Here is a 14,749-nt window from a genome sequence, read left to right as displayed (position 1 = left end):
AGGGCTGGGTACTTGGTTGTAATGTTTTATGTGAATTTTAATTGATAATTACTGCTATTTGCTTTTAAATTATTAAAAATAATAAAAACTACACTGGTAAGGGAACTCCACAAAGTAGGAGTATGCATATTTGGCAGTACTCAGAAACACTCAGTGGTTCACAACCTTTTTTATCTCTGTCATGTTCACTTAGTTTCATGAAATGTGGCTAAAGTGGCTAGTTATGCATCTGATTTACATGTTTTTGCACTTTGTTGAGCTACAGGTCTAGCTACATTATGTTAACCTAATTGAAAAAAAAGCACAAGCTAGTGGTACTAAGTGCTTTGCAGAAGCACTAAGCAGCTTTGAATACCCTCCATTATTGTTACTAACTACTGAAATAATTTTCATTTCAAGCTGTTCTCTTAAGTAGAATGTCTGTCTTAACTGCACTTTACTTCATCCAGGTATGGTATTCAGAATATTTTTCATTCATATACTCTCGTTTTCCAGAGAAAGTCAGTGTACATTGCTTTGCTGATTCATATATCTTCTTTTTTAAATTAGGAATTCATCATGTATGTATCATTTGGCATGTACTGTTGACAGAGAGTTCCAGATAATTTAATTTCCCACTTTATTGGAGATGGAAAAACATTTTTTGCCAACCAGCATGGTTCATGATCATATGGCAGTCCAGCAAACTTAGCACTGCTGTCTGTGTAGTTTTTCCATGTTTTTTTTTATTTTTTCTTTTTTGTACTTATAATTACTCAACTGCATATTTTTTAGCTATTCCTGGTGCAAAGGTATGTGTTTATTTTTAGGTTTGTTTGATAATAGAATATAAAAAGTCATTAATGCACTTTGATAAGTTATACGATTTAATTTTTATTTGGAAATGAGTTTATTTCCAGCGGTTTATTTTTTATTCCCTTCAGCAGCCAGCCTCCTGCATCTCCTAGTACACAAGAAGCAATTCAGGGAATGTTGTCAATGGCAAATCTTCAGTCTTCTGATTCTTGTCTACAGTCTTCTTGGAGCAGTAACCAAGCAAAAAGTAATTCCCATCCAGCTCCTTCATCGAAGAAAACTGGTAGTAGTAGTAGCAGCAGACGTGCAGGAAAAAGATTAATCAAGAAAAGCCTGAAATACACTCTTGATTTTGATGACTTTGAAGATGAACATGACAGTTTAGGAGAATGTTTTAGAGATTCTGATTATGGTATGTACAATGTATGCAATAAACATTTCTGCATTGCTCTTCTCTGCTATATGCCATGAATTGCATGTAGCAATCAAGAATAGAAATATTTTATGTTATTTCCTTTTCCCTGATTTGTTATATTATGTATTGTGTTCTAACCTGTGATGTAATGATTTTCATATTTGGTGATTCTGCGGTAAGCATGTTATATACATATTTCAGTAATTTACCAGTGCACACAGATCAAATGTCAGCAGAGAGTATAAGAAGAACTATTCATTTTTGTGTCTCATTATAGATAGTTCTTGGAACTCATAGCGCAGTGTAGTATGTAAATTAGTCAATGCCCCTTGTTAAATCTAGGAGTGTTCTAGTATCCATGTATGCTTCATTCAAGAGTTATTTATATTTCTGAAGTTGGAGATGTTGTGAGGAAGGTTGGCATTATGGTTAAGGTGTTTACCTTACAGGCACAAAGTTCAAGGTTTGATTTTCACATGGAGTAATTTAAGCTTAAAATGGCCTACAAGGGCAGTTAGCCTAGTGCTAAGCTATGAATATAAATTAATTAATCGGAAGTATGGCAGTGCTTAAAAAGTCCCTTGTGGTCATTAGCCTAGTAAACACCTATGAAGATACTGTGGGTTATTGTTCTTATTGATCAGTGCAGTAGCAGCCTAAGCTATATGGGTTATATCCTGCAGCTTCCAAAGCTTCCGGGCACCTTCCATGTGCCCAAACTATTAGCTCGAGCTCAGCTAACTAAAAATGCAGGTTTGGCCACCAAGCCCTTCAGAACTTTCCTACCAACAAAGACTATGCTTCTCTGAGGCTTTCAAGGATCAGCAGTTGGTTTGTGCTATTCCTTTACTAGGCAGATCAGTTCCCTTTGGGAGAAAAAAAAACTTCCTTTTTAAAGAATTGTTTGTTTGATAACACTTTCTTGTTCAGGAAAGCTATTTTAAAGCTAATAGTTTGTGTTTTAATGGACTGCCATGAAACTACATTGTACTTTTAAAAAGGAGTACTCTTTTTTTTCCAGTCAGTTTAAAAGCTTTTAAATTATTAAAAAAAAACATTTTTATGTGGAGAAATTATGTTTATTTTACTTTTGGGGCTGACAATGTGTTTTAAGTGCTTTTTTACTGTTGTTTTCATGTGAAAATTTTGACTTTTAAAGACTTGTACTTTTACTGACATTTGCTGCTTGCCATCCCTGGGAAAGAGGCACCATTTTTGGCTTTACATTGGAACAAACTACTGGTCATGTGATCAGTCCTTCTTCCAGCCTGAAAAAAGAAAAAGTTAAGTAAACAGCGTTTGCCACCACAGCAGGCTAGCAGTTTGCCTCATTCACAGGTTGGTGACTCTGCTGTGGCCGTTAGTTGTACCTCAGACTACTGATATTTACCCTGGATCCTTCTGGTGTAGCACCTACAACCACTATCGACCAGGAATTAACCATGTTCTCTACAGCTGTTGGGGTCCCCGGTGGGCAAGGGACAGCTACTCTTGTCAGTCATGGGAGAGGGAACAGTAAAGGCTTCCCTGTTTGGTCAGAATGTTGTGCCCATCCCTGGGGAAGCTGCTGATACCATTAGTAATACTGTTGGTCCCTTTTTTCTCTTTTGTCTGTGCCTCTTCGGATTTCCTTAGACAGGAATAATTTACTGGGTCTGGCTAAGGGTTTAATTCAGGCTATTTGGTCCTTCTTGTAAAATTGTTTCTGGTAAAACAAAGAGGGGTACCTCTTTCATGAAGAGATTCAAGATTCTGAATCTGGACAGGAAGCTGAGGGGACAGATGCAGGGTTTTCTTTTCAGATTTCTGATTCAGAAACAGAGGAGAGCTCAGTTTCTTATTTTCCTTGTGGGGGGTTTCTATTTCTCTGAGACTATTTCCAGAATATCCCAGTGTTTTCAGTGGGAGAACACTGAGGTTTCTCAGTCTCTGCTTATGCTTAATATGTTGAAGTAAGAAAAGACATGGTCTATATTTTTTTGTAAAATCTAATGTTCAAGTTCCATTGTCGGGATGTTCAGTAAAACATATGGTGGTCTATTTTCAGAGGTTAAGGATGCAGTTGATATTGTTGAGTCCTGGTGGTTTGTGTGTTTATAGACAAATCTGCCACTCCTGCTTTTTCTTCTCTAGTCTATCATTTTTGTTTCCATCTTGTTGACCATAATTGACTTTGTCTGTGAGATGAAACAGGTATATATTGTGTCCAAGTCTCTCATTTAAATATTTTGCTAGAGGGTTTGTTGACCTGTTCTGCCTAATGTTTGTGTAAGTGTATGATTCTGGTCTTTAGCTTGCTGATGGTTTTACCAGTGTAAAATGCCAGGAATTTGTGACATTGAACTCTCTAGATGACAATGTCTGTGTTACAGTTCCTATAAAATTGGCTAGTGAATCTTTTCTTATTGTTGAGGCAGTGGAAACTGGATTTTCCACTCATATTTGCAGTAATTGCAGTTGGGGGAGCCGCATGGGTAGATGCCTGCTTGTAAGGTGGAGTTTAGTTGGCTGTATGGGTTCTCCATGAAGTTACAGGTGCTTTTGTTCTTCCTGATTATAAAGCTTGAGTGTGGAGGCAGTCTGTTGTTGAGGGTGTTGTTTACGCTAATGTTGCAGCAGTTGTTGGTGATGGCTTAAGTTACGGGTAGTCGACTGAAAAAGTGAGTGTGATGCTGGTGCACCAGTTTTCATTGTCTTTCATTTGTAAAGGTTTGCTGAGATCATGAGGATTGTCTACTGTGCCGGTTATTAGATCTCCGTCGTGAACTATTTTACATTATACAACGACCCCCAATTAATATTCAAAAATGTGCACGCTGATTGGTCAGCGTGCACGTTGTAAATCCGAGTTATAGTAATGGAAAAAGGTCCAGTCACCCAGACTTTTTCCATTACTATAACTCTTACAGCAACACTGTCTCGCTATGTTAAACGAGTTTAACAGTTTGTGAAAAGCAACGGAGATCTTGCTTTCTCCGTTGCTTTTTTCAAAACTGTCTAGCTATGTTAAATGGGTTTAACATAGCGAGACAGCTTTAAAATAAGCAACGGAGATTCTCCGTTGCTTTTTTCAAAACTGTCTAGCTATGTTAAACCCATTTAACATAGCGAAACAGTTTGTAAAAAGCAATGGAGATCTTGCTTTCTCTGTTGCTTTTGTCCACAGCTCTGATGTACTGTGTAGGCATATGCATGCGCAGTACATCAGAACTGCCGCAGAATACCAGACAGCTGCGGAAGGGCAGCAAGGAGGCATTATACAATGCCATTATTTAAGAAAAGTAATTATTTTTTTTCTTAAATAATGTCATTGTATAATAGCAATAACCCACTTCTGGGTGTGGGTAATGCTGGATTTACCCACGGTTGGCTTTGTTTGGCCACTCGGGCTTCGCCCTCGTGACCAAACCACACCAACTGTGGGTAAATCCAGCTTTACCCACACCCAGGCATGGGTTATTGCTGTATTCAATAATGGGGTCAAAGATCTTTCTGAGGATGTGCTGTCTAGAGGCCTATCTCATTTTCCACAGGGACTGGGTTTCTTTGAGAACTAATCCTTTTTTATGCCTGAAGTGGTATTCAAGTTTACTTTAAGCTAAACTGTCTACCCATTTCCTTTCCTAAACCTAAAATGAGGAAGAAAGGATACAGCATACCTTGGATGTCCACAGACAGCTCAGGTACTATCTTGACAGAAATAAATCTTTCAGATCTTCCGGTCACTTGTTCATTTTTTGTGAAGATAAGAAGAAGGTATAAACCTGTCTCAAAGCACACTATTTCCAAATGGTTGTCTCAGGCTGTTACATTTTGTTATACTCACCGCAACAAAACCATACTAGGCAGGGTCAAGGTCCACTGTACCAGGGATTTTTGGAAAGGGCTGGATTCTAGAAGCATTCTATCACCAGCAACTTGGTACTCTGTACATACGTTTACAAAGCACTATAAGCCTGATTGCTTCTGTAGGTCTAGATCAGTCTTTGCTGTGACCATTCGTCAGGGGCGCTTGGACTGTTCTCCTTCCCCACTCAAAATTTATAATCTACCCATATAGCCTAGTCTGCTGCAGCAGTGATCAGTATGAACATAGTACAGTTGTGTGACTAAATTTACCATAACAGTAGATGTTCGAATCATCACTGCTTAAGTAGCCGCTCCCTCCCTCTCTTCATTCCCTTTGCTTACTGGAGTGTTGTTTTTGCCAGGGTGTAGACTTCATTTTTGTTATTCCTGGCATTACCTTTTTAGGACTCAGCCTCTCTCTATTATTGGCATGAAAGTTCTGAAAAGCTTGATATTCAAACCTGTCTTTTGTCCGCTCAGCTTGAGCTGACTAATGGTATGGGTGTGTGGACTGTGCCCTGAAGCTTTGGAAGCTGGCTGGTTGTCGTGTCCTCACAGGATTTAACCCATATAGCTTAGGCTACTGCAGCAGTGGTCATTCAATCATCTACTGTTAGGTAAGTTTGCTTACACAACTGTACTTCCAGATATTTTGTTTCTAAATATACATGTTATTTTCTTATCACTGAGGCTAGGCTTCATAGAAATGTTGTACATGTGGGCACATGGCTAATTACGTCTGGAATGAGAGAGTGCATTCAAACAGGTGGCTACACTCTGGCTTACATAGGTGAACAGAGCAGAAAATATTCAAGCAGATACAGCCATGTATTGATATTTGTACACATGAGCTCAAGGCATAATCCACAGAGCAGTCAGTCACCACTTAACGCAAATCTTTTATGAGCTGAAGACATTACTTCAGAGACAGATGCATATTAGAATAAGGCAGTTTGTACTAGGGCTGTGCTGCATGTGCTAGTGCATCCTTCTGCAGGACAGCATAGAGTGGCACATAATGATATCTAACTACATGGTAGTTTCAACAATACCTGTCAGATACACAAAAATCAAAACTTGAACAATACCATAACAAAGTTGCTATATTTGCAGCAAATACCCCTTTCAGAGCTCACCACTGTATAGGACTAAAAAGCCTAAACTGGTTAAAGCTACCCATCAAATGACATATACACAGCTTCTTAACCACCTGTAAAATTATCTACTATCCGTCTGCTTGCACAGCAGTAAACAACATTCTACACAGCTATGTTCCCAGTCAGTCATTCTGATCCAATGACCAAATTTTCCTTTCTGTCCACAGACCTTTCCTGTGGGGCATTGTCTATGCACTCACCATGTTACAAAGGCCTGAAACTCCTTACCTGTGTTCATCAGGTCAGTACCCTCCCTTCCGTTCTTCTAAACCACACTGAACGACTTCCTAGCCAAAAGCTGGCTCTGTTCTTGCTCAACACCAGCATAAACTATATCCTTAAATGTGAACAAGTACCTGTTCATACTTTACATCTCCTTACTCTCCATTCTTCACTCATTTCCTTACTTTTATCAATTTCTCTTCTATAGCTTTCTCTCTAATTTTACCATAAGCCTGCTTTTCTTTCACTTCATATTGCAGTTCCTGTTTGTATTATACTAACTTAACTTTAATTTCTCTATAAGCTGGCTAAAATTTCTTTAAATATTAAGTCATATTTATATTACTTCTATCTATTTTTAACCAATGTTTTTCATGCTATGTCTAATTGGAAATAATTATTTAAACTAGATGTTTTTGTATTATTTTTGAAGATGGTAAAATTATTGTTCTTAAAATGTTTTGTAGTACATTGGAGCTTTTCTTCCCAGGACATCCGCTGAAAATGGGCTCCTACTCAGTCGGGCTTTCTAGTAATCAAATATCAATAAAATAAATAATAAAAGAGGAGGAAGGAAGTGTATAGGAAGATAGGAACAGAGGCAGGCAGCAAGCAGAGACTCTGAAAGGCAATGTATGGGAATAAGTAAGTTGAAAGAAGGCAGGGCATCCATGTTATGGGGGATAGGTTCCCTTCTATTTTATGTGTAGTGAAGGGGAGAGGGGGAATGAAGATATGGCAAAAAGGAAGGAAAGGGAAGAAGGTTAGTCTGCAGGGCAGGCAAACAGACACAGAGCAGCACTGGGAAATGGGTCAGATTTGCATGTACTAAAATGTGGAGAGACAGGATGGACAAAGTAAACAGAGGACAAACAAATGTTGATTGGGAATGTTGTTCACTGCAAAGGTTGTGAAATTGTACACAAAATAGGAAAGGGGTATACCAGGCTGGGGACAGGGTGAGGTAAGAACAGCATTTTGAAGTCTGTAACTTAGGTCCAGATGGATGCTTTTGTGATCCATCACCAAATCGTGTAGTAAGACGGTGGTATGAGCAACACCACACTCTGGTGATCTAATAGTCAGGTCTGGAACATTGAACAAATTGGCATTTCATTCCAGGAAGATCTCTGTTCTCTCTGTATGCATGCCCATTGCTCTGTCTCTGCCATAGCCTCCACTATCTGCTGAAGATACACCTTGGCCACCTATGGCAATGAGAATGATCTGCCTTCTGGTGAAAGGTCAAGATTATCATCCAGAGAGGCAATTCCATCTTCATCACCCTTCCCAGCCATAGCCACAGCAAGGATGGACTGTTGTGTCTTCTCCCTCATCTATCATCTGGATATGCAAGGAGAACACATAGTGGGAAGTTGCCATAAGTAAACCTAGCCTAAAAATGATGTTTGTGTGTGTGTGTGTGTGTGTGTGTGTGTGTGTGTGTGTGTGTGTGTGTGTGTGTGTATATATATATATATATATATATATATATTCACTTCAGAAGCTCGACATACTGAAACCTCGAATTTCAGTATCTCGAGTCCAAGAAGTCGAATCCACAAAGCAACAAAAAGTAAAAACTGCGAAATTCAAAACCTCAAATACTGGAAGTTTTGAATTTTGCGGTTTTACTACACACACACACACACACACACACACACACACACACACACACACACACACACACACACACACACACACACACACACCATTCACCACACAAACGCACACACAGTCACTCTACTACATGAATGCAGGGGGGCAAGACCTCCTGTGCCCCCCACGCACCCCCTACTTAAATATTCTCACTCTGAGGTCGCACTACATACAAACACACACAAAACACCACCACACAAGCTACTTTCTCTTCGCGCATACACATCACAGCAACAAAACACACTGACACACACCACAGCCCCTACCCAAACCCCTTAACACAGACACAAACACTTACCTAAATGCATGACCATAGTGGAACTTTAGAAGTGCGAAATTCAAAACCTCTGGCAGTCGAGGTTTTGAATTTTGCGCTTCTAAACTTTTGCTATTATGTGGATTCGGCTTCTTGGGCTCAAAATACTGAAATTCGACATTCCAATATTTCGAGCTTCTGAAGGGAACCCATATATATATATATATATATATATATACACATCCACACGTGTGTATGTGTGTGTGTGTGTGTGTGTGTGTGGATAGAGATATACATGTAGCTACAGATATAGATATATAGATGGATAAAGCACATATTTGTCAGTAGAAATAAGCCTGCCTGTAGTCTCTTGCCTCCTATGGTAGGCAACATGGCTCTTGTCTCATTCTTCTCTTACTGAAAAGGAAAGGGTCACATCAGACATTGTGACAGGTGTAAGGCAAGATACATCCACAACACTTACAACGTACAGTCCCATGCATATGTTTCATTAGCACTGCCCTAGGCCGCAGTCAGGTGTGTGTCCTCTGTATATAAGTTAACAGACGTACTCAGATATATTATCCTGATGCACAGGAAAACAACACCAGCTAGAATGCAGGCACCTTGTGGAAGCTCAGCATAGCTCCACCCCATAACAGGTCTCTGAAAGACCACCTCCACCTGGCATGGAAACATCGCATAACAGGTTCTTGAAGAACCCTGCCCTAGTAAATTTGAATGTCATAGTAAACTACATGACATCACCACCTCTACCTGACATGGAAATACCACATAGTAATGTACACACATTTGCTGTGCTGTCTGAGACAAAGGTCTGTCAGGATCAAGGGCTGTTCTCTAGACACAAAAAAATGTACACACTGACACTTACAATGCCATTTGAGATGTTGCTACCTGGCATCCACTTCCCATGAACAGAGGTCTTCATAACAAAGCTTGTACTGCCCCTCTGATATGCTAATGCTGTGGCTATGGTCAGCATCTATACCAAGTCAGAGCAGGCATCAGCTTTTCTGAAAGGACTATCATAGGAACCCAGTAGCCACTCCCTGAACCGGCCATGAATAAGATAAGCATGATCTTACTCTTTTTCGTGTGCGGAGCAGGTGCACTGTGCCTGGCAATGTGCAAATATCCTGAGGTAATGATAACTTATTAGCCTGTGAATCACACATAATAATTATGGGCGATTTCAACTACCCCACCATTAACTGGGAAAACTACTCATGTATCAACTGTTTTGCTCAACGTTTTCTGGAATTCATAAATTCCAATGCCTTGGATCAACTTATTCTCACCCCCACCAGGGGCAGCAATATCCTAGACCTGGTCATTACCAACATGGGCAACCGGTGTTCCACACCAGAGGTAAATTCCTCGTTGGTCAGATCTGACCATAAGCTAATCACCCTAGACATCCACATCCTGCCCCCACCCCCAATTAGGGAAACCACCGTAAAAAACTTCTCCAAAGCCAACTTCACGCTTAAGACAGAAGTGACTAACTTCATGACACCCTTGCAGACAGACATTAGAGGTATGACTGCTGAATACTACACAAATGCACTTTATAAGCACTTACACGAGTGCATGGATCATGCTATCCCTAATAGAACCAAGATGCTATCCTCCAAAAAAAGGAAGCCAATCTGGTAGTCCTCTGCCATAAACAAACTCTACAACAGAAGAAAGAAACTGTTGCAAAAAAGAGTAAAATCCCATGACTGGAGGAACTCCCTGGTCAACCTCAGTAAGAAGCTGAGATCCCTCAAAGTCCTCCAAAGCTAGTTACCAAAACAAAATTACTACAGACTCTAAAGACAACCACAAAGCATTGTATAGCTATGTCAAGAATCTCAATGGCAACACTCAGATCTGCTCTGAGTTACAGCACAATGGCACTAAATATACAGAACCAACTGATACTGCCAACATCCTGGCAGATAGGTTCAGTGCTAACTTTACCCCCCTCTCACCCCCCTAGAGGGCCCATCTCTATACTGGAAGAATGCAAAGTTCCTGTAATCACGGCTGCAAGGTAAAAAACACACTTTCCAAAGCCAAGAACGCAGCATCCATGGGACCTGACAATATCCCAGGCTGCGTTCTACATGACCTACAGAATAAACTGGCACCCTACCTAAGTACCATGTTCAATCATAGCCACACTTCAGGCTTTATGCCCACTGAATGGCGCACTGTGACGGTTATCCCACTCCTTAAAGGGGGAGCCACGACGGACCCTAGGATCTACCACCCCATTAGCCTGACAAGCCTGGTCTGGCAAGGCCATGGAACGTATCATCATGGAACTCATAAACAAAGACATTGGTAATCTTCAAACTCTGGACCCTACCCAGTTCGGGTTTGTAAAAGGCTGATCATGTCTCTTAAACCTGATTGACTTCTTTGAAGCAGTCACCAAAGCCATAGATGAGGGTAAGGTGTTTCACACAGCTTATCTAGATATCGCCAAGGCTTTCAACACCATCCCCCACTCTGGAATTATAGATAAGCTCACTAAACTAGGTATAAATCCCTATGTCACAAGATGGGTTGCCAACTGGCTCACAGACAGAACCCACACTGTGAAAGTAGCAGACTCCAAATCCGACTTCAGACCAGTGACAAGTGGAGTACCACAGGGTTCAGTCCTGGGTCCTCTCCTGTTTGGTATCTACTTCTCTGAAATACAGGCTAACACAGAAGGTCTTTGGCTAACAAAGTTTGCAGATGACTGCAAACTAGGAGCCATAATCGAAACTCCTAACAATGTGGACATACTACAAAAGGGCCTCACTGAGACAGATGCCTGGTGTCAAAGCCATGGCCTGAAGCTCAATGCCAAAAAGTGTATTGTCATCCCCTTTGGTAAAAACTCTGTACCCATGAACTACCACATAAGTGGTAGTCTACTTAATGCCAAAAGTGTGATAAGAGACCTTGGGACACAGGTGGACAGTAGTCTCTCCTTTGATAATCACATCGCCACAGTGGTCAGGAAATCCTTCTACGTGGCTCACCACATCACAAAAGGTTTCTCATCCAGAAAAAGAAAGGTCATTGTTCCCCTCTACTCATGACCAATTATAGAGTACAACGCCCTTTTGGTATGTACCTCACAAGAAATCTACAACTGGAAAGGCCACAGAAATACCTCACAAAGAGGATTACTGGCCTCAAACAGATGCCCTACGCAGACCGTCTAAAAAAACTCCAGCCTAACTCCATCACATATCGCCTACTCAGAGGCGATCTCTGCCTAACATAGAAAGCTATGTCAAACCCAGAGCTGTTGGACATGCTCCACTTAAAGAAATCCCAATCCCTCCGAGCTACATGCTCTAGGGACCTAAACCTTTTCGCCACAATAAACAGAACATGCTGGAGGGATAGATTCCTGTCCCAGAGACTTCCCATACTCTGGAACAGACCACCTATCTATGTCAAACAGAGCTCCTCATTAGCACTGTTCAAGAAAAATCTTGATGACTGGATGGGAAATAGGAAATTCACCCCAGGGATCACTTCTCTGGCTTTGCTCGACAGGGGCACAGGAAAATAATTTTCTTGGGTGGCGAAAGCCATGGTACCTTTTTGGCTAGGCTTATATAGACCCTAGGGCTAATAGCCTAGTACCTACCTTTGAACATACAAGATATGCCCACCACAGTGCAACCTTGTAAGGGTGCCCTGTATCATCCTGTGTCATATTTGACCCTTGACATGTGGATGTGCATGTGTTATAACAGCCATGTCAGGGATGGCTTTAGATGATGGTCACTGTTGATGCAACACCCCAATTCTCATATGCAAACCTGTGAAAAAGGGGGTTATGGAGGGATGTGGGTGGCACTTAGAATCAGTCAGCAGATGCGTTGGAGTATCACCCAGGCACAGTCTGCTGCTATTCCATCCAATATGGTTCTAATTGTTGTGTTACATGGTATTCATGAGGATGTAAACCAGCATTACCAACAGCTCAATGAGAGCCAATAGTTCAGGGAATCCATAATGATTAGCCTTATGAGGCCTGTGGGGGCATATGCTGTTTCCAGTTCTACCTGCTTGTGGAAGATTGACAATGGTGTCAACATTACCCCGAATGGCAGTGTTTCCAAGGTTGGGGTAGGGTACATATGCAGGGTGTTTATGTATGGAGACCTTCGCAAGGTACATGATCCTCACTTGTGTCTCCTTGTCGTGGGAAGCAGTGACACCCAGTCTCCACTGTCAGTACATCTCACCATTAGACTCCAGCCAGGCCATGGTCCCACAGTCACACAGGTGTACCTGAGTACAACTGCAGCAAGTCAGCAGAGTGACCTCCAGTCTCACTTATGTAGTGGTACCTAACCTGAGTGCAGAAGAGAAGTTATCCCTAACATATAGTACTCTGTCATCTTGATACTCCATCTCAGCCTCTTGTGACTTGCTCCCTTCACTCACTCTGTGGACAATCATATGACATTATGTCCTTTGGCATCTGTGCATATGATGACAGCTGTGACCCACTCCACCTTTCACCTCTCCTATGTAGTGTTTGTGGAGATGTCACATGCTCAGTGGGGCCTGAACATGTACTGAATAGCATATGCTGATGTTAACACTACATGCATTGTGTTTGGTCTGTGTGGCACTTGGCTTATCAGGGTCCATAATTTTGGACTACTTATCGCTGTTTCACCTGCACTGCTGTTTGCTGTGTTTGTTGTTGCCTTCCAGTGGGGGGGGGGGGTTGTTGCTTTCTTCTGTTCTCCCTCACTTTTATCAGCAGATGATGTAGCTGCAACTTCTGTGCCGGTTGTGTGTGTACATGATCCTACTGATCCCATACCAGTATTTCATTAAAATCATATTATGTAGCATGACATATGGAGTAGTTCTAGATCATTACCCTGTCTAATTAGTCTGAAGGTTAAATATGTTGCACAGACACACAGACATTGCTGCCTTCATCTAGTGTGGGGAGCCTCACATCATGATTGGCATTGAAACCTCTGTGTGGAACCCCTAAACTGTTTTTCAGTAAATTACTCCACTCTTGAAGGTCCTGCTCTACCTTCCGAACATACGGACTACCTCCTGCAAAAGCTCAGTCGACTTACCTGGACTTTCTCTACCCAGTAGTCTGGGCTTACCTGAAACAGAACCTCTGTGTGGAACCCCTAAACTGTTTTTCAGTAAATTACTCCACTCTTGAAGGTCCTGCTCTACATCCCGAACATACGGACTACCTCCTGCAAAAGCTCAGTCGACTTACCTGGACTTTCTCTACCCAATAGTCTGGGCTTACCTGAAACAGAACCTCTGTGTGGAACCCCTAAACTGTTTTTCAGTAAATTACTCCACTCTTGAAGGTCCTGCTCTACGTCCCGAACATACGGACTACCTCCTGCAAAAGCTCAGTCGACTTACCTGGACTTTCTCTACCCAATAGTCTGTGCTTACCTGAAACAGAACCTCTGTGTGGAACCCCTAAACTGTTTTTCAGTAAATGTATGTAGCCTTATACCTAACTCAAATATCTAGACTTCAATATTTTGTAAACTGTTCCCTCAGTGTGTGCGACTCAGCAGCCTACCGCAGACCACAACAACTCCCCTCTCACTGGTACTTAGTGACCTCCGTCCTCCTATCCTTTTCTGTACCCCTTTGAAGACTTACCCTTTATCTCCGTTTACTGCCTATTTTCCTTCACCTTAGAGTCTTGTCCTTTTGCTCTTACTCCCCATCCCCTCTGCCTGTCATTTCTCCTTTCTCCACTAGGTGTCAGCACCATTTCGCCTTTTGCCTACTCCTACTCTATTAATTTTATTTACAACTTTTCCTCTAAATACTTCAAAAGCCAAACCTCCCCTAACTCTACTCCACCTTCCTTACCTTATATTTTTCGAGTGCTGCTCAAACTCTACTTATTTTCAACCCAGTCTTACTGTACTTCTACCTACTTACCTCTGCTCCAACCTGCAGTGGCTGATACTTTTTCACCTGGACTCTTCTGCCCTGTTGCTCCATCCCGCTCCGTTCGCCCTGCGGGCTCACTCCGCTCCCCTACCCTGCCCCCAATTCCCACCCACCCCCAGTGGTCCTACATTTATTGCCATCTCATACTCCCTCCCTCTCACATCACCCAGTCCCCTCACAACAGTACTCCTCCCATTTTTTCCCAAAATTACCTCCCCCTCCACCAACCATACCTCATTAATCAATTCTCCTCCACACCCACCAATCTTACCTAACTCTGTCTAACCTGCAAATTCCTTTACACCTCTAATCAAACTACTCTCTAAGATGCTCTATTTTCCTACTACAATCCCTGCCCCTACAATACTCCTCATTCTTCTCCCTCTATATCATATCACCTCTTAT

At 41.7% G+C, this 14,749-nt stretch overlaps 1 protein-coding gene across 5 annotated transcripts in view; it reads left to right on the top strand.

Moving 5' to 3' along the window:
• The window catches only part of PHF2 (PHD finger protein 2), a 3,400,138-nt gene that overhangs the window by 2,740,578 nt on the left and 644,811 nt on the right, over positions 1-14,749 (top strand). For 3 of the 5 annotated variants that reach the window (XM_044078127.1, XM_044078125.1, XM_044078124.1), the window contains exon 19: positions 924-1,207. In XM_044078127.1, the coding sequence (XP_043934062.1) occupies positions 924-1,207 (284 nt within the window). The remainder of the gene's footprint in view (positions 1-923; positions 1,208-14,749) is intronic. The other 2 variants (XM_044078128.1, XM_044078126.1) reach the window with 1 other exon arrangement.

This window comes from Protopterus annectens, chromosome 7.part0 (assembly GCF_019279795.1).
Source record: "Protopterus annectens isolate FY-2018-M chromosome 7.part0, PAN1.0, whole genome shotgun sequence".
In the NCBI taxonomy this organism is placed as follows: Eukaryota; Metazoa; Chordata; order Ceratodontiformes; family Protopteridae; genus Protopterus; species Protopterus annectens.
This window is presented reverse-complemented; position numbering and strand designations above follow the sequence as displayed.